At 37.1% G+C, this 21,735-nt stretch overlaps 1 protein-coding gene across 1 annotated transcript in view; it reads right to left on the bottom strand.

The window, feature by feature from the left end:
* ANKRD31 (ankyrin repeat domain 31) overlaps positions 1-21,735 on the bottom strand; it is a 168,651-nt gene that overhangs the window by 12,794 nt on the left and 134,122 nt on the right. The window contains 2 exon segments of the mRNA XM_087862065.1: positions 4,310-4,450; positions 18,694-19,690. Coding sequence (XP_087718191.1) covers positions 4,310-4,450; positions 18,694-19,690 — 1,138 coding nt within the window.

Below are 21,735 nucleotides of genomic sequence, written 5' to 3'. Positions count from 1 at the left end.
AGAGAAAGGGGAAGCCTCTTACACTGTTGGTGGGAACGCAAGCTGGTGCAGCCACTCTGGAAAACAGTGCGGAGTTTCCTCAAAAAGTTAAAAATAGAACTACCCTGTATCCCTGCAATTGCATGATTAGGTATTTATCCCAAAGATACAAATGCAGTGATCCAAAGGGGCACCTGTACCCCAATGTTTATAGCAGCAATGTCCAGAACAGCCAAACTATGGAAAGAGCCCAGATGTCCATCGACAGATGCATGGATAAAGAAGATGTCGTGTATATATACAATGAAATACTACTCAGCCATCAAAAAATGAAATCCTGCCATTTGCAACAATGTGGATGGAACTAGAAGTTATTATGCTAAGCGAAATAAGTCAATCAGAGAAAGACAATTATCATATAATCTCACTCATATGTGGAATTTAAGAAACAAAACAGATGAATATAGGGGAAGAGAGGAAAAAATGAAACAAGAAAAAATCACAGAGGGAGATAAACCATAAGAGACTCTTTAATCATAGGAAATAAACTGAGGGTTGCTGGAGGGGAGGTAGGTGGGGGGATGGGATAACTGGGTGATGGACATTAAGGAGGGCATGTGATGTAATGAGCACTAGGTATTATATAAGACTGATGAATCCCTGACCTCTACCTCTGAAATTAATAATACATTATATGTTAATTAATAGAATTTAAATTAAAAAATTTCAAAAACAAAAAAAAAAGGGCCCACATCTCCAACCAGCTCCTGAATAGAAGCTAGGCTCACAGGAAGTTTAAGTTAAGATACCTGGGAATGATTAATTGATTCAATGAGGGTGGCTGGCTGTCCAGATCAACAATTTTCATCACTTTTTTTTTTTTAAGATTTATTCATTTTAAAGAGACAGCGCATGAATGCGAGGAGGGGAAGAGGGAGAGGGAGAGACACGGGGCTTGATCCCAAGATCCTGAGATCATGACCTGAGCCCAAAGCAAGAGTTGACGTTTAAACAACTGAGCCACCCCACCCAGGCGCCGCAATAATTTCCATCACCTTCTATACTCCTACCTCAACCTTCGGTATCTTGATATTCCTAATCATGGTGGTAGGAGGAATTGTTTTAGAAAGTGTGTAGGGTGAGGGGTAACCATAGAGAAAAGTTAATGCTAAATCCAAAGTAGTGAATTTATAAGGGTGGAAATTCAGAGAATGAGTCATTTGAATGGGAAGTATATTTGCACAAGAGAGCTGTCAATGCTCCTTCAGTCACTTCCCAAAATGGCAGTCTGTTTGTCATCTGCAAAATCCAGTCAGGGGCATTCACAAAAATAAACTGTCATTACAATTCTTAGGATTTTCATACCACAACTCTATCACAGAAAGATATTTTTTTTTCCTGTGGAAATGGACAATTTTTGCTGCACAAGAATGACACTTGGCATAAATTCATAAAGACAGCTAGGTAATACTGTGTGTGCTCTTTTGAATTCAGGGCAACCTGTTTCCAATGAAAGGAATGTGGTTTCCCTCATGTCATTGTTGTAAATGTAGAAAACAACGTACAAGGAACCATAAGACCAGGTTCTAGTCCTGGTCACTTATTGGCCTTGAGGCTAATCAAATCACCTAATCTCCTATAACTCTGGTTTTACAACCATAGATAGAGAAAAATCATCAACTTTCTTACTTCATGGGGTTGTAAAAGTATATATGTAAAAGCCTTTATAAATCATACATGGCTATACAAGTCCTAGAATCTCCACATTGGAAGGGTCTTTTTTTCTTTTTTTTTAAGATTTTATTTATTTATTTGAAAGAGAGAGAGACAGCCAGCAAGAGAGGGAACACAAGCAAGGGGAGTGGGAGAGGAAGAAGCAGGCTCCCAGTGGAGCAGGGAGCCCGATGTGGGGCTTGATCCCAGGACTCCGGGATCACGCCGTGGGCCGAAGGCAGACGCCTAACGACTGAGACACCCAGGTGCCTCTGGAAGGGTCTTTAGAGACAATTAGCACTACTACTTAATTCATACATAAGAAAAATGAGGTTAAGAAAGGTTAAGTGACTTGATCTAGATCAGCGATTCTTACTCCAGGCTGCCTACTACAATTACCTGGAAAGCTTTTTAAAGTATTGCCACCTGGTCTTCAGTCACGACTATTAGATAAGAAGGTGGGGCTGTGGTCCACCAGGCATTAATTTTTAAAAGCTCCCCACATGATTCTAATGTGTAGGCAGAATTGAAAACCATTCCCAGATCACGTAACTTATCAAGAGTGGAACCGGGAACTAGCTTGGCCTCCTGTTTCCCATCCAGAGATCACTCTGCCATACCAGGATGATACCAAATAGCCAGGAGATTGCTGGAATGAGAGGAATCAGTGATGCCCAGTGGGAGTAAGCATCAGGATTCCCTGTATAGCACTCCAGCCGCTTGGGTAGGAAGTATGAGTCATCTGTGTCTAGTGGCTCTGTCATTCTGTCTGAGGCAGGATAAGACCTAGTTTTCTGACATTTCTTGCCTAATGACCAACCATTCCTGGCCCCATAACCACACCAGCAGTCTCGGAATTAGTCAGTAGAAATGTTCACATTTACTAATGTAGCAAAAAATTCCTGTCATTGCAAAGTGACTATGAATTCAAGAGTTCCCTCAAGACAAGAAGAGGCAGAGGTTTCTGTGGTAAGTTTTAAAAGAGGATTTTAAATATTGTAAAAAATATCACGAGGGTAGTGTTTCTCAGCCTAGGGACTTTATTAGAAGTACATGAGTGTCCTACAGTAATTTTTTAAACTGTTTTTAGGATAATAAAAAAAAATCTAAGCCTACTTAGATAATCTGTATGAATATCTTACATCCAAGAATTCTAATTGTAGTGCCTACATTTGTCTTTGGCTTCACTATCACATAGGTGATAACCGTATGACTAACTGACATGGCTGATGAAAAAAGACCAGAGGCAATGTGATATATAAATGAGGCTAAGTACAGAGTGAGGGCCAAATGATGTCACAGCCAGCAATTCAAAAGCAGAAAATGCAGTAGTTCCAATAAAGAAAAAGAGTGGGAGAAGTGAGTCATCACTGGGCACACAGTAGCAGAAGCATGTTGAGCTCAAAAAAACTCAACTACAGAAACCAGTACCATATTCATGCTGTGAGCATAGACTATTATAGCAAAATGATAAAATCTATCACAAGTTTAAGAAACTTTTTAATAAAAAGGGATTTCCAGCAGTAAATGTTAATTACTAGCATACAAAATGATTTATCAATTATGGAAAGGACTGGGCAGGTGAAAAGCTGATGGTCTGGTGACTCCAAGGATGGAAAATAAACAAGAAAAAAGAAAAAACCTTTAAGAAAAAAAAAACCCCAAAGACTATAAAGTAGAGGAAATCTAAGATGTGCTGATCTAAATGAAGGAACTAAAACACAGTTTTGGAAGCACCTGCCACAAAAGGTCTGGGATACCAGAAAACAGTTTAGGGAGGAGGAGCTAGGAGGAATGGTGGGCAGAGCTAAGCGGGACAAAAAGGGAGAGAAGAAACTGCCTTTTATTACTCAGGAACTGAGGCTTACTGTAATGGCTAGTGGAGGCTGAAAGGATCTGCAGTTCTGTTTAACAGTAATGGTGGATGTCTGATAATTCACACTTTGCTGGGTGAATCACTGCAAGACTGTTTCCTGAAGTGTGGCCGGGGACATCTGGAGGTGGCTGATCACTGGACCTCAAGGGTGTCAATCATTAATAGTCTTTAAACTGGTGGTTAAACAGGGCTTATAAGTCAGAAGACAAAACTGTGTGGAAGACTACTAAGTCTGGGAAGTCAGAATGAAAAGAGGTATTTCTTTTTGGGGGGCTGGCAACTGATGGACAAAACTGTGTTCAAACAAAAGTGCACCATAACTTTTGTGGGCCTTAGGCTGCTTGCTCATTCCTTTATCTTTAGGAGAATATTTTCCTTCATTGCATCAGAATACTAACATATAGTTAAATGGTCAACACACCAGAGGTCTCGAATTTTCTATGTGGAGTCACAAAGACCTGAAATCACCTGGAAAGATAATAGGGAAGATTGAGGGCATCTGAATTTCTGAGACTAGATGAGGAACAAAGAAGGAGAGGCTGTCAGCTGTCCAACTCTGTCCCTGGGGATTTCTGGCAAACAAGCATTGTGGGAGAAAGCATATAGCACATTGTTGAAGGAACATATGAGGACAAAAACTAGCTTGGAGAACTTAAGATTTCTTTAAAAATAGTTTTATCATAAAAAAAGGTACTTTTCCATTTGAGTATGAAGTTACAAATAAACTTAAGAATGACCCACCTTACTCCAAGCATAATTCCAAGTCACGTAACTGTCGTCTCCTAGAAGATCCTTGAGCCAGGTGACTGGATTTTGGTAAATACGACCATTTTCTACCTTAATTTTACCACTCAGTAAAACACTGGCTTTGTGGGTAGTCTCCTGAAGTGAAAAATAAAACAAAAATTAAGAAGGAAAATACGTGAAATATGTGAACTTCCGCTTGTGGCCATGATGAAGTAATAGGAACCAGACCTACCCTAACAAACAAAAACAGACAAAATATATGGAGCAATAGTTTGCAAGGTACCAAACATCAGGAAGCAAAGTACAGTGATCCCTGAGAAGTAAGAAATTAATGAGGTGAGCCTTCTAAGTGTCCCAGATCACTGCCTGGAGTTTCCAGGTCATGGTGGAGGGGAGAGGGAATCCAGGCAAAGACTCTGGACTCCCTGAGTTGAGGAGACAAAGCAGAGTCCACGGAGGCAACGTGCCTAGAGTTAGGCACGTTGCCTCAAGTTTGCAGGACAGAACACTGAAGAAGAGAGAATACAAAGAAAGAGAGCTCTGCAGATCTTTAGGGGGTCCTCTTTAAGTATTCCACTGAGTAGTTATTGGCCATATTTGAGAGCAAATTACCCAGGGCTGGGAAAAGAACCACCTGAGAGGATTAGAAATAATGACACCTGGCATTCTCAAAGGTCAGAAATAGTGCCTGTTCCCAACAGCAAGACTAGAAAACCCCAAAACTGGTGGGGCATTGGTTGGGTACAGTGAAGGGCCTTACCTCAGTAGTGGGAAATGTTTAGCCCTAAACTGAACACATGCTCCCATCTCGCCTACCAAATCTTAAAAGCAAGACCCATAGGATCAAATTGTTTCCAAGGAACTTAACTGTATCCTAGAACAAATCAACAAAATATTTATAAGAATACAAAAATATCCAGCATCCAACAAGGTAGATGTCTCAATGTGTGGGATTTATAAAAAATTAACAGGCCTGGAAAGGAGTAGGAAAATACAACCCATACAGAATAGATAAAGCAATCAACTGAAAATGACTGAGAACTGATAAGAATGTTAGAATTAGCAGATAAAGACATTAAGTAGTTATCACAGTCATATTCCACATGTTCAAAAGTTATGTGGAGACATGGAAAATATTTTTAAAGAGACCAAAATAAAAACTCTAGAGAATGGGATAGACTGGTGATGGGTAGTAAGGAGGGCACGTATTGCATGGTGCACTGGGTGTTATACGCAACTAATGAATCATCGAACTTTACATCAGAAGCCAGGGATGTACTGTATGGTGACTAACATAATAAAAAAAACATTAAAAGAATGAAACACAGAGAAAAGAGAATTTTTAAAAATGAACACATCATCAGTGAATTGTGGAATGATTTCAAGCCATCCAATATGTGTGTAATAAGAGGTTCAAAAAGGAGGGAAGGGAAGAAAAAACATTTGAAGAAATAATAGCTGAAATTTTTCCACATCTGAGATTCAAATTTAGAACCCAGAGATTCAAGAAATTCAATAACCCCTAAGCATAAGAAACATTAAAAAAAAATCATGCTAATGCTCCTCATAATCAAAATTGCTTAAAACCAGATAAAATCTTAAAAGCAGCTAGAAGGAGAAAAAAAAAAGACCCAATACTTACAGAGGAAGGAGGTTAAGAACAACAGTGTATTTAAACAGTGCGAGCAAGAAAACAGTGCAGCAACATCTTTAAAGTACTCAAAGAAAAAAACCCTTTCAACACAGAAGTCTGTATCTAGCAAAAATATCTTTCTTTTTTTTTTTTTTTTTTTTAAAGATTTTATTTATTTATGTGACAGAGAGACAGCCAGCGAGAGAGGGAACACAGCAGGGGGAGTGGGAGAGGAAGAAGCAGGCTCATAGCGGAAGAGCCTGATGTGGGACTCGATCCCGGATCGCCAGGATCACGCCCTGAGCCGAAGGCAGACGCTTTAACGACTGCGCTACCCAGGCGCCCCATCAAAAATGAAGGTGAAATAAACTTTTTCAGACATGCAAAAGTCAAAAGGATTCATTATCAGCAGGAGACCTTCAATACGAGAAATGTTAAAGACAGTCCTCAAGGCAGAAAAAAAATGATAGCAAATGGCAATCAGGATCCATAGAAACAAAAGCAGAAACAGTAACTACATGAGAAAAATATTTAAAACTACTTAGAAGATAATTGCTTAAACAAAAATAATGTAGTGTGGGATTTATAACGTTAGGTAAAGGTAAAATATATGGTAACACAAGGGTCATGAGTAGAGACATGGAAGCATATTAGTTTGAGGTTCTTACAGTATTCATGAAGGGAAACAATATCACTTACAGGTAGACTGGGAGAAGTTAAAAATATGTTCTATAAACTCTAAAGCCACAAATGAAGTAAAAAGAATCACAGCTAATAAACCAACAAAGGAGATTAAAGCATAAAAGGGTAAAAAAAGGAACGAAGAGACGAGAGAAATAGAAAATAGATGCCATGTGATAAATTTAAATCTAACTATATCAAAAGTCCCACTGAATGTAAATATTCTTTTTTTTTTTTTTTTAAGATTTATTTGAGAGAGAGAGCACAAGAGCACATCAGTGGGGGGAGGAGCAGAGGAAGCAGGACAAGCAGACTCCCCCATTGAGCAGGGAGCCCGATGTGGGGCTCAATCCCAGGACCCTGAGATCATGACCTGAGCCAAAGTCAGATGCTTAACTGAATGAGCTACCCAGGTACCCCTGAATGTAAATATTCTAGAATCAACTTCTGGCATGACAATATGAGGATCTAGTCCCAGGTGAAAAGTATTTTAAAAAATTGTTTAAATCTGGAAATGGTCATAAATGCATTCAGCAAATAAAGAGCCATCTATTCAGCAAAATCTATGACAATTAGGTGGGAAAAAAACAGGTGAGTCTGTGGTTATGTGAACCGAGATTGCTTTCTCCCCCCCTTCCCAAGCTCACTGAGGTGCAGATTCCACTCCAGACTGTGCAGCCAAGAACACGGGTTCCCTTTCCCTATAGCCTCCAATCAGAGACTACCTTCTCGTTAGGGGCAGGATATCAGCATTTCTCATCCTGCCCTCAACTATCTGTTGCTAAGGCTAAGTTGTGAGTGAGTGCAGCCAAGAGGTGGGGGATCCCTTCTGCCTAGCCTGTACTGGTGAGGCAGAGGCCCTACCTTTGGCATGGTGGCACTGAGACTAGTAGGACCCTGATCATCCCTGCCTGGCTCGTAAGGTAGTGGTTTCCTGTCAGGAGAGACAAGCTGTAAAGGCATGAGGCTAATGTGCCAACCCTTGCTAAATGCTCAGGACCTAAGGCTGGGGTGTCATTCAAGAAAAGTTGCTATGTTCCAACCCCAGCTCCAGAGCTATGGCACAGAGATTTTGTCTGGGAAAAGAAGCAAGCCTTAAAACAGATGGTTCCTAATCTCCTCCAAAGGAAATGACTTCATTTGCAACAAAACATGGAGAAGTTCAAGCTCAAGGGCACTTTAAAGGCAATACAGGTTGTGGTAAAAAGCAACTGAAAGTAAATTGGTAGATTCACAAGGGATACAGGCTGAATTGTAGGCTGGCTAGTTTTTAGGCTAGGGAAGAGCATTCCTAGAGTCAGAATAAAATTCAAACACTGACCTCATAAACTATCCCTTCATAGGAGCGAGCACACACTTGACTGGATTAGTCTGTACAGCAATTTATGCTCCAGGTCATAGCTGAAAACAATATAATAATTAACCAGCAATAATTGGAGCTTAATGGCTAGGTATGGACAGGGAAAGAGACAGTCAAAGAGAGACCTGCCAAGGTCTCAGTCCATGTGGTATAGTATCAAAAGTTTATCACTATAGTAGGGAAAAATAACCTTCACTAAAACAATCTAGCCAGTAACTAAATAAGCAGGCACATAATAATAACAAGCCTAAGAGAAGATGAAGGCCAGTACATGGAGTCGCTACGTCTTTCAAAATACCTAAAATGTCCCGTTCCAACCAAAAATTGACATACGTGGAAAAACAGGAAAGTATGACACATACACCAAAACAAATAAAGCAACAGAAAACATCTGTGAGAATGACTAAATGTTGGATTTAAAGACTTCAAAACAGTCATTATAAAAATGTTAAAAGAATGAAAAGGAACCATAATTAAAGAAGCAAAGGAAGGTATGATGACAATGTCATATCAAATACAGAATATCAATAAAGAGATGGAATTTAATAAAAAAAGAACCAAATAGAAGTTATGGACTTGAAAAGTACAATAACTGAAAATTTACTAGAGGGGCTCAACAGATTCACAATGTCAGAAGAAAGAATTAATAAACCTGAAGAGATCAATAGACATTATGAAGGCTGAAGAACAGAAAGTAAAAAGGATGAAGAAAAATGGAAAAGCCTCACAGAAATGTGGGACACCGTTAAATACACTAACATATGCATAATGGGAGTACTAGAAGGACAACAGAGAGAAAAAGAAACAGAAAACATGCTTGAAAAAATAATGGCTGAAGACTTCCCAAATTTACTGAAAAATATTAATCTGTATTTTCAGAAGGAGGCTCAGTGACTTCCAAGTAGGATAAACATGAAAAACTTCATGAACAGATGCATGCCGAAAGTCAAAGACAATGAGAAAATACTGAAAGCAGCAAGAGAAAAATGACTCATCACTTACAAGGTAACACCAAGAAGATTACCAGCTGGCTTCTTGTCAGAAACAACGGAGACTAGAAGCAGTGGAATAACATATTCAAAGTGTACAAAGAAAAAAAGTGTCAACCAAGAATCCTGTATCTAGCAGAGCTATCTTTCAAAAATAAAGTTAAACGGGTAAACAAAAATGGAGAAAACTTGTTGCTAGCATACCTGATATGAAATACCCGAGGAAGTTTTTCAGGTTGAAAGCAAGTGATGCCAAATGGTAAAATGAATCCACATGAGAAAACAAACAGCATCAAGTAAAGGTAATTACACATTATAAAAAAGAGTATGGACAAATATTTCTTCTCCTTTCTTAACGGATTAAAAAATTATATAAAACAATAGGTATATAATATATATTTGGAAATAGCAAAAAGGAGATGGGTGGGAGCAGTTTTCTTGGGCTAAGGGAATGATACCAGATGGTAACTCAAATCCACAGGGACAAATGAAGACAATCAGAAAGGGTAAATAAGAAGGTTAATATAACAAAATGTATAAACATGTACTTGCTTTCTTCCATTTATTTACAAACCACAAAATTTTATAGTCATAATTATAACAATGAATTGTTGCATTTATAACATTTATATATATAATACATATAATGATAATATTACAAAAAGGGGGAAAGAGGGATGGAGCTATGTATGAATTATAGTTCTTTGTCTCACTAAAATTAGGTTAGTATAAATCTGAAGCTGATTCTGATAAGTGAAGATATCCTAGGGTAAGCACTGTGGAAATAGCTCAAAAAATATGGTGAAAAAAAGTCACTAAAGAAACTAAAATGCTACAATGGAAAATATTCACTTAATGCAAAAGAAAATAATAAAGAAGTACAGAGGAACAAAAAATACATGAGACATATTGAAAACAAAAATGGGATAGGCTGGTGATGGGTAGTAAGGAGAGCACGTATTGCACGGTGCACTGGGTGTTATACGCAACTAATGAATCATCGAACTTTACATCAGAAACTAGGGATGTACTGTATGGTGACTAACATAATATAATAAAAAAACATTATTATAAAAAAAGTAAAACAACAGACATAAATCCAATAATATTAATAACATTAATTGAATGAGAGTGGATTAAAAAACCTATTCAAAAGGCAAAGGTTGTCAGACTAAAAAAACACAAGATCCAATTTAGCAATTTGTGCATACACAAAACAGACTAAATTGAAAGAGACAAGTAAATGAACATGAAAGGATAGAGAAAAATGTATCATGCAAACAGCAACCTCAAGAAAACTGAAGCAGCTATACTAATACCATACAAAATAGACTTTAGAACAAAAAATGTTACTAGAGATAATGAGGGACACTTTGTAATGAGGAGAGGGTTAATGCAGCAGGAAGATATTATAATTATAAACACACATGCACATAATGAAAGAGCACTGACACACATGAAGCAAAATTAACAGAAATGAATGGTGAAATAGACAATTCAACAGTAACAGCTCCACTTTGTTTTCTATTAACAACACAACTCCACTTTCAGTAATGTCTAGAACAAATGGCAGAAGATTAATGAGGAAAGAGAAAACTTGAGCAAAACTATAAACCAACTAGACCCAACAGGCATCTATAAAAAAACTCCTAATAACAGGAGAATATTTTTCTCATGTGCTCATGGAACCTTTTTTTAGGACAGGCCATCTGCTAGTTAAGCCATAAAATAAATCTCAGAAAATTTAAAAAGACTTAAATAATACTAAGTAAGTTCTCTAAATGCAATAGAATGAAATTAGAAATTAATAATAAAAAAATAGAACACTCACAGTTGTATGGAAATCAAACAACATACTCCTAAGTAACTAATGGGTTAAAGAGGTAATCAAAAGACAAGTTAGAACATACTTTGAGATGAATGAAAATGAAGATACAACATATCAAAAATTATGGGATGCAGCAAAAGCAGTGGGTTAAAGGGAAATTTATAGTTGTAAATGCCTATATCAAAAAAAAAGAAAAATCTCAAATCATTAACCTAAACTTACACTGATGACACTGAAAAAAGAACAGCAAACTAAACCCAAAGCAAGCAGAAAGAAGGAAATAAATATTAGAGTGGAAATAAATAAAACACGCAATAGAAAAACAATAGATAAAATCAGCAAAATCAAAAGCGATTCTTTGAAAATATTAACAAAACTGACAAAGCTTTGGCTAGACTGACCAAGAAAAACAAGTGAAGAGACTTAAATTACTAAGGTCAACAATGAAAATGGGTACATTGCTACTGAACCTAGTGAAATAAAAAGGATTATAGGAGAAACTATCAAGAATTCTTTGCCAATAGTCCTAAGGGGGAAATACATAGCCATCCAAGCCTCACTCAAAAGAATAGAAAAATCTAAAATGCAGTTTTTTTATTCTCACCTCAAGAAGCTGGAACAGCAACAGAGGGACAGGCCTAATCCACACACGAGGAAGCAGCTGACCAAGATTAGAGCAGAAATCAATGAATTAGAAACCAGAAGTACAGTAGAGCAGATCAACAGGACTAGAAGCTGGTTCTTTGAGAGAATCAATAACATTGACAGACCACTGGCAAGACTTATCCAAAAGAATAGAGAAAGGACTCCAATTAATAAAATTATGAATGAAAAAGGAGAGGTCACGACCAACACCAATGAAATTAGAAGGATTATTAGAAACTTTTATCAACAGCTATATGCCAATAAATTAAGCAATCTAGAAGAGATGGAGGCCTTCCTGAAAACCTATAAACTACCAAGACTGAAACAGGAAGAAACAGATTTTTTAAACAGGCCTATTAATTATGAAGAGATTGAATCAGTGATAAACAACCTTCCAAAAAACAAAACTCCAGGCCTGGATGGTTTTCCTGGGGGAATTCTACCAAACATTCAAAGAAGAAATAATACCTATTCTCCTAAAGCTATTTCAAAAAATAGAAACAGAAGGAAAGCTACCAAACTCATTCTATGAGGCCAATATTACCTTGATCCCCAAACCAGGCAAAGACCCCATCAAAAAGGAGAATTACAGACCGATTTCCCTAATGAATATGGACGCCAAAATCCTCAACAAGATCCTGGCTAATAGAATCCAACAGTACATTAAAAGGATTATCCATCATGACCAAGTGGGATTCATCCCTGGGATGCAAGCGTGGTTCAACATTCGCAAATCGATCAGCGTGATACATCATATCAACAAGAAAAGTCTCAGGAACCATATGATCCTCTCAATTGATGCAGAAAAAGCATTTGACAAAATACAGCATCCTTTCCTGATTAAAACCCTTCGGAGTGTAGGAATAGAGGGTACATTTCTCAATCTCATAAAAGCCATCTATGAAAAGCCTACAGCAAATATTATTCTCAATGGGGAAAAGCTGGAAGCCTTTCCCTTAAGATCAGGAACACGACAAGGATGCCCACTCTCGCCACTATTATTCAACATAGTACTAGAAGTCCTTGCAACAGCAATCAGACAACAAAAAGGGATCAAAGGTATCCAAATCAGCAAAGAAGAAGTCAAAATGTCTCTCTTCGCAGATGATATGATACTCTATATGGAAAACCCAAAAGAATCCACTCCCAAACTATTAGAAGTTATAGAGCAATTCAGTAATGTGGCGGGATACAAAATCAATGCTCAGAAATCACTTGCATTTCTATACACGAATAATGAGACTGAAGAAAGAGAAATTAGGGAATCCATCCCATTTACAATAGCACCAAAAACCATACGTTACCTTGGAATTAACTTAACCAGAGACGTAAAGGATCTATATTCTAGAAACTATAAATCACTCTTGAAAGACACTGAGGAAGACACAAAAAGATGGAAAAATATTCCATGCTCATGTATCGGAAGAATTAACATAGTTAAAATGTCCATGCTACCCAGAGCAATCTATACTTTCAATGCTATCCCGATCAAAATACCAATGACATTTTTCAAAGAACTGGAACAAATAGTCCTTAAATTTGTATGGAACCAGAAAAGGCCCCGAATCTCTAAGGAACTGTTGAAAAGGAAAAACAAAGCTGGGGGCATCACAATGCCAGATTTCGAGCTGTACTACAAAGCTGTGATCACCAAGACGGCATGGTACTGGCACAAAAACAGACACGTAGACCAATGGAACAGAATAGAGAACCCAGAAATGGATCCTTGGCTCTTTGGGCAACTAATCTTTGATAAAGCAGGAAAAAAACATCTGGTGGGAAAAAGACAGTTTCTTCAATAAATGGTGCTGGGAAAATTGGACAGCTACATGCAAAAGAATGAACTTGACCACTCTCTCATACCATACACAAAAATAAACTCCAAATGGATGAAAGACCTCAATGTGAGACAGGAATCCATCAAAATCCTAGAGGAGAACATAGGCAGCAACCTCTACGACATCGGCCAAAGCAACCTTTCTCATTACACATCTCCAAAGGCAAGAGAAACAAAAGATAAAATGAACTTGTGGGACTTCATCAAGATAAAAAGCTTCTGCACAGCCAAGGAAACAGTCAAAAAACTAAGAGGCAGCCCACGGAATGGGAAAATATACTTGGAAATGACACTACAGATAAAAGACTGGTATCCAAGATCTACAAAGAACTTCTCAAACTCAATACACGAGAAACAAATAAATCAAAAAATGGGCAGAAGATATGAACAGACACTTTTCCAATGAAGACATACAAATGGCTAACAGACACATGAAAAAATGTTCAAAATCATTAGCCATCAGGGAAATTCAAATCAAAACCACACTAAGATACCACCTTATGCCAGTTAGAATGGCAAAAACAGACAAGGCAAGAAACAACAATTGTTGGAGAGGATGTGGAGAAAGGGGATCCCTCCTACATTGTTGGTGGGAATGCAAGTTGGTACAGCCACTCTGGCAAACAGTGTGGAGGTCCTTTAAAAAGTTAAAAATTGAGCTAGCCTATGACCCAGCCATTGCACTACTGGGTATTTACCCCAAAGATACAGACGTAGTGAAGAGAAGGGCCATATGCACCCCAATGTTCATAGCAGCATTGTCCACAATAGCCAAAGTGTGGAAGGAACCAAGATGCCCTTCAACAGATGACTGGATTAAGAAGTTGTGGTCCATATATACAATGGAATATTACTCAGCTATCAGAAAGAACGAATTCTCAACATTTGCTGCAACATGGACGGCACTGGAGGAGACAATGCTAAGTGAAATAAGTCAAGCAGAGAAAGACAATTATCATATGGTTTCTCTCATCTATGGAACATAAGAACTAGGAAGATCGGTAGGGGAAGAAAGGGATAAAGAAAGGGGGGGTAATCAGAAGGGGGAATGAAGCATGAGAGACTATGGACTCTGAGAAACAAACTGAGGGCCTCAGAGGGGAGGGGGGTGGGGGAATGGGATAGACTGGTGATGGGTAGTAAGGAGGGCACGTATTGCGTGGTGCACTGGGTGTTATACGCAACTAATGAATCATAGAACTTTACATCGGAAACCGGGGATGTACTGTATGGTGACTAACATAATATAATAAAAAAACATTAAAATAAAAAAAAAGAATTCTATGCCAATAAATAAGATAAAAAAGACAAATTCCTAGAAAGATAAAAACTACCAAAAAAGATTCAAGAAGAAATAGACAATTTGAAAAATTTTTAGAGATTGAATTAACACTAAAAAACTATCTATAAAAAAACCCCAAAAAACAAAAAACAAAAAAACCCAGGTACTGATGGCTTCATTGCTGATTACTACCAAACATTTAAAGAAGACTTAATACCAAAATTTTGCATTACCAATATTCCAAAAGATAGAAAAGGAGAAACATTTTTGTAAGACCAGTATTATCTTAATACCAAACCAGACGAAAACAAGAAAACTAGAAACCAATATCTTCAATAAATATGGATGCAAAAATCCTCACCAACTTACCAGAAAACCAAATCCAGCAACATATAAAAAGAATTATATACCATGACCAAGTATCATTTGTCTGCCTTCCCAAATGCAAGGCTGGTTTAACATCCAAAGCTCAAAAAATGTTATATACTATATCAACAAAATGCAAACCAAAACCCACATGATCATCTCGATAGATGTGGAGAAAACATTTGACAAAATCTAATACCCCTTCATGAGAAAAACATTCAAGAAACTAGGAAAAGAAAGAACTTGCTCAGCTTGATAAAGGGCATTTATGAAAAAACCTATAGCTAACATTATATTTAACAGTGAAAGACTGAATTTTTTCTAAGAAACACAGTCTTAGGGAAAAAAATAGAAGTTTGATCTCATTATTTTATTTCAACAGTCTACAGGAGGTTTTAGCCAGTGCAGCCAGACAAAAAATACATAAAAAGCTTTACAATGGAAAGAGAGAGGTAAAACTGTCTTTATTTATAGACAACATGGTCATCTATACAGAGAATCCAATGAAATCTCCAAAAATTTACAGGAAGTAGTAAGTGAGTTTAGCAAGGTTGTATGATAACATCTCAATATACAAAAACAATTATATTTCTGCCTATTAGCAATAAACAAACAAAAACAGACACTTAAAAATGTCATATATAAAACTATCAAAAACATGAAATACTTTGGGATAAATCTGATAAAAGATGTGAAAGACCTGTATATCCTACAACTGCTGGGAAAAAAAAGAGAGACCTAAATTAACAGAGAGCTATATCATGTTCATGGTCTAGACAACTTAATATTGCTAAAGTGACATTTGTCTCAAAATTATAGATTCAACTTAATACCATTAAAAATAACAGCACCCCTTAAAAAATTGAAAAACTCACTCTAAAATTCATATGGGATTGCAAATGACCTAGAACAGCCAAAACACTTTAGAAAAGGGAGAACAAAATTGGAGGACTAACACTACCTGATTTTTAAAAAAAGATTTTATTTACTTATTTGAGAGAGAGCGAGCGTGCGCATGCATGCGCGGGGAGAGGGGCAGAGGGGGAGGGAAAGGGATAAGTAGACTCTGTGCTGAGCGTGGAGCGTGATGTGGGGCTTGATCTCAAGACCCTGAGATCATGACCTGACCTGAAACCAAGAGTCAGCTGCTTAACTGACTGAGCCACCCAGGTGCCCTGACACTACCGTGTAGTAACTGTACAATCAGTGTTACTGATTCTAACACTTATTATAGAACTACACAATCAAGATGATAAGATAGACAGGTAAGTTAAACAGAAAAGGGAGTCCAGAAATAGGCACATGATTTTCTACAAAGGCAAACAGGCAAAATGATTTTTACAAAGGTGCAATAGAGGGTAATTTTTTCAACACATGTTGCTGGAAGAACTGAATATCCAAATTCAAAAAAATGAATGGGAATCCTACTTTGTACCAAATACAAAAATTAATGGATCATAGACCTAAATTCTAGGAGAAAGTCTTTGTGACCTTGGGTGAGACAAAGAATTCTTAGATATGGTACTAAAAATATAATCAGTGAAAGAGCAAATTGCTAAGTTGGACTATATCAAAATTTTAAACTTCTGTCCTTTATAAGACAATTTTGAGAGAATGAAAAGATAAGCCACAGACCAGGAGAAAATATTTTCAAAGTATATGTTTGATAAAGGACTTATATCCAGGGGGCGCCTGGGTGGCTCAGTCGTTAAGCGTCTGCCTTCGGCCCAGGGCGTGGTCCCAGAGTCCTGGGATCGAGTCCCACATCAGGCTCCTCCGCTGGGAGCCTGCTTCTTCCTCTCCCACTCCCCCTGCTTGTGTTCCTTCTCTCGCTGGCTGCCTCTCTCTCTCTGTCAAATAAATAAATAAATAAAATCTTTAAAAAAAAAAGGACTTATATCCAAAATATATCAAAACAAATATCAAAACAAAATAGAACAAGGCACTAATTAAAAAACAGGCAAATATTTGAAAAGAAGCTTCACCAAAGACTAAATATGGATGACAAATAGCACATGAAAAGATGCTCAACATAACTAATCATTATGAAATGCAAATTAAAACCACAATGATAAACTACTATACATATATACATATCACATACATACATCTACATTAAATGTTAGTATGGCTAAAATTAACAGATTGATCATACTAAGTGTTAGCTAAATAGGAATGTGGAGGAACTGGAATACTCATACACAGCTGGTGGGAATGTAAAATGTTACAAACAACTTAGGCAGTTTCTTATAAAGTTCAATATATACTTACCATATTTAATCCAGCCATTCCACTCCCAGGTATTTACCCAAGAAAAGCAAAAGCCTGTGTCATACCAAAATCTGTACACCAATGTTCATAGTAGCTTTATTTGTGATAGTCAACAACTGGAAACAATCTAAATGTTTATCACAAATGAAATGACAAACAAACTGTAGTTTGTTCTACAGACTACACAACAATAAAAAAGGAATTAACTACTTATACATGTTCTAATGGTGATGATTCTCAAATAATTACGTTCAGAAAAAGAAGCCAGACAAAAATGAATACAGCTGGTGTAATTCCATTTTACAGAATTCTTAGACATGCAAACTAAAATATAGGGGCAAAAAACAGAACAGCAATTGTCTAGAGCTTAGCATGGGAAGAAAGGGGTATGAAGGAGGTAGGAAACTTTTGTGGGTGATGGATATGTTCATTACCTTGTTTGTAGGCATGGTTTCACAGGTGTATACTTATCAAAATCTGTCAAACTGCATAATTTAAATACATGTAGTGTATGTTAATCATATCTCAATAAAGCTGTTAAGAAATAGCTGAAATATGAAAAGTTATATTGAAATTTTATTATAGCTGATCCAGAGAAGTAGCTACAACTGTCAAAATTTGAGTTAACATAATTAATTTACTAACTAAGATCTGAGGCTAACCTGAAGTAGGTACTACTCAGCAATAAGTTGGTTGACAGGCAAGCAAACAGGAACATCAAGGGACCTGAGATCAAGCTACTAACCTGGTCTTTACACTATAGTTTGGAATTTTAAAATTAATTTTTTTTGCTCCTAACTTGTAAGTAAAGTTTATTAGGAAAAGTCTTATTAACCAGAAATGGAAGAACTGGAAACAGTGGTCATTCAGATTAAATTCCATTTAGCCAGGGCTGATTTCTAAGTTCAACTGGTCGTCCCTCAGCAAAGAAGCATTCCAGAACTCTTGAAATCACTGCCACTCTGACTTCCTTTTTCAAAAAGTGAATGTGGGCAAAAGAGAGAGGAAGCCTTTTCTGTAGGCATTTCTAGTAGAACAGTTTTTCTCTTCTTCTATTTTTATGCATTATGCGATATTGTTTTAATTGAGTGAGATTTATCCAAACTCTAAATTACTTCCTGTTTCTAAATTGAGCTCCTATGGAAGAGGAATTTATACCTATCCCATATCAGGGGAAGCTTTAGCAGTATACAGTAATTCCCTAAACTCCAGAACCAAAGATAGCTCTAATTTATTATGTTTATGTTGTTCTTAAATCCTTCCTAAGGCAATATAATTGACTGATTCTGTCCTGAGAGTCCAAAGGTGCTTATGACCAATATGTACAGAGCAATCCGAAAAGCATGATTTCACTAAGAACACAGTAGTATGTCCCTTCATTCAAGAAGCCCAGCCAAACCCTATTTTTCTAATAGAGCTAAATGCCTACACTTTTTGACAGCAACTTATTTATAAAATTACATGATTTTAGAGAAAAAGAGGATACCTGTGTTTTGAATTCCAGAACGTTATTTCCTGGATTAATTCTTCCGAGTAATATCAGATCCTTTATCTGCATACATTTCTTTCTAGTGCAGTAGTTTAAAGGCTTTTTTATAGTACGTTGACGGCCACACCCAGAGGATGAGGAGCTCTGACTGTCATTAGCACGTGGAACAGCAAAAGCTGATTTTTTAAGATATGATTTCGTCTGATGCCCAGTATTGCTGCCTAAGACATCAGTTCCTTGATGTGCCAGGGATTCTAATGTCCCCCTAGGTGGCTGCTGGGAAGCTATTTTCCTCTTTCCTCTGTTTGGATCACAACTGGTAGGAGCCTGATCACAAATAACAGTCAATGGATGGGCATCATTTTCGGCAAGTATGCTTGTAATCTCTGAAATATTTAATGTATCAGTTACTGCTGAAGGACTGCTATAGGATTCGTGCCCCTCAGCTGGAGTTCCTGTAAGATCATTTTCTTTTTGCCAATGTTCTGCTTGAGCAATAAAAGCAACAGGTTGGGATGGTAATTTAATCTTCTTACTGCCGTCTGAATGTCTGGATTTTGATAACCCATCCAAGGTACAGTCACTGACATTTTGTTTAGAATTCAGTTCATTTCCAGAAAATTCTTCCCTTCTCACTGTTTCTGAGTTTACACAAATTTTGGTATTTTGGCTGCCATTCCACATTTCCAGAGACAACTGTGTTTCCTGCATGCTTCCACAAATAAGGCCTACAGGAGAAAGTGAACCTGACTGGGGCTGCAATGAATTTTCCAGACTGGTAAGCTCTTGGCTGTCCTTTTCACTACAAATTTCTGAGCTAGATGGAAGCTTCCTCAAACTAGTACCAGACAAAGATGTAATGTTTTTATAGTTCTGAATTTTCTGGCTAATTTTTTTCTGTTTTTTTGCCACAACTAAAAGGTTCTTCTGTCTTGTGGCCAAGTTAGCCAGTTGTTCTCTCAGGATTCCTTGCTTAAATGATTCTATGGACACCCTAGAGAAAGAAACAGAAAGAGAAAAAAAATACAAAAACAGGAGAAAATTTTTTTTAGTAGTCATTTGGATTTTAAAGATTACTTTGTCTCAATTTAAATTTAATCAGCCCAAAGCACACCAGAGTCTATTTTTGCAGTGAATTTCCTCTGGGATGGAAATGACTCTTAAGGTGAGTAAGACTGCATTTTTATGGAGGTGATGGTGCGGTTATCCACATTTACATTATTTACCAGTTTTGAGTCAACTCTGAAAAAGAAACAAAACTTAGGTAGTTTAGTTGGAAGGTAGCAACGGATGGCCCAGGAGGAATACCATTCTTTAAATTTGGAGTTTGCTTACCTGTTTATAGTGGAAAGGTGTATCAGGAAGTAACATTTGGGAATAAGTTCCACTTAAGTTCCCTTAGGGTTATGGAGAAGTGAGACTGTTTTGTAAGTAATTATACCTGGGCTAGACCTGAGAAATGTCGGTCCAACAAGTAATTACTGTAATTATACTTTAAACATGTTCAGAGGGACTACCCAGACAAATATTATCCAGTGTGACTATAAGGGGCTTGATTTTGAGAAAAAATGGCTGATCCACACACTTTTTTCTTTCGGTTATACCCACCTATTCTACAGTGACCTTCAGGATACTGGACTCTTTGTTTCCAGTAGTTCCCAAACTTTTTGGTCTTTTGACTTCTTTATACTCTTAAAAATTATTAAGGAACCCAAAGAGCTTTTGTTTATATGGGTATATCTATCAATATTTACTGTTTTAGAAAATAAAACAAATTTTTAAAACACAAGAATATATAAGCATACATCCCATTAGCTATAATACCATCACAGTTCATGTGGCCTCTAGAAAATTCCATTACACACTCATGAGAGAATGTGAGCCAAAAAGGCAAGCAACATCTTAGTTTTATTATAAAAATAGTTTTGACTTCACACACCCCTTGAAATGGTCTCAGGGACCCTCAGGGTTGCCCTTAAGCAGTTGCTTTAAGGGCTGGCAATAGTATAGATACCTGTTTCTCCTATCACAGTTCGTTGGTACTGAATTCCAAGCAGAACGGATGTTAAAGTGAGTAGCAGATGGAAGTGGAAGAACCAGCAAGAAGAAGTTAGATAAGCAAACAACTAGTAGCATAAAAATGCAAGAAGCTGGATAGAGAAGAAAGAAAAAAAATAGTAATATCACATTTAAAACAGAGTTCAGACAGAAAAATAAAAGTGCATTTTAGATTACAAGATTTTGTCTTAGAGCAATATTAATAAGGATTTACACACCTGCAAACCTAACTGATCAGGAACTTTCCAAAATTCTCAGTATATTGTTAATCATAGGACATAAAAGAAAATTGAAGCTAGCCTTCTCCAAAGACTCCTAGAAAATATCCTGCAGTCAATTACACACCTATAGGTCTTATAAGCTCACTTGCATTATATTGACAGGAAAATAGGAAATAAACATGAATTTGTGATACTTATTCACTGGAAAAAAAAGCAAAATGAAGACAGAAGATTTGTAAATGAAAATAGAAAACTGATTTTTAAATAAGTTCAGAAAAAAACCGAATATGCAATAGATGTCAAATGTTTACAAGTATATAAAGGAAATTAGAAAGATCACATGTGAATAAATAATAAGGTCAAAAAGGTATCTGCAACCCCATATTCACTGCAGCACTATTAGCAATAGCCGAGACATGGAAACAACCTACATGTCCATCAAAGGATAAATAAAACGTGGTATGTGTACACACACACACACACACACACACACACACACAGAGAAAAATATTATTCAGCCATAAAAAAGAAAGACATCCTGCCATTTTTGACAACATGCACAGACCTTGAGAGCATTATATTAGGTGAAATAAGTCAGAAAGAGAAAAACAATGAGTGAGATTGTATGGTCTCACTCATACGTGGAATCTAAAAACCCACAAAAAACTGAGCCCATAGATACAGAGAACAGATTGGTGGTTGCTAGTGATGGAAGGTGGAGGGTGGGTGAAATGGGTAAAGGGAGCCAAGAAATACAAAC

This window comes from Ursus americanus, chromosome 5, assembly GCF_024610735.1.
Source record: "Ursus americanus isolate L20-20 chromosome 5, mUrsAme1.1.p, whole genome shotgun sequence".
Taxonomy (NCBI): domain Eukaryota; kingdom Metazoa; phylum Chordata; class Mammalia; order Carnivora; family Ursidae; genus Ursus; species Ursus americanus.
Note: the sequence above shows the minus strand (reverse complement) of the source record. Positions and strands in the feature narration are given on the sequence as shown.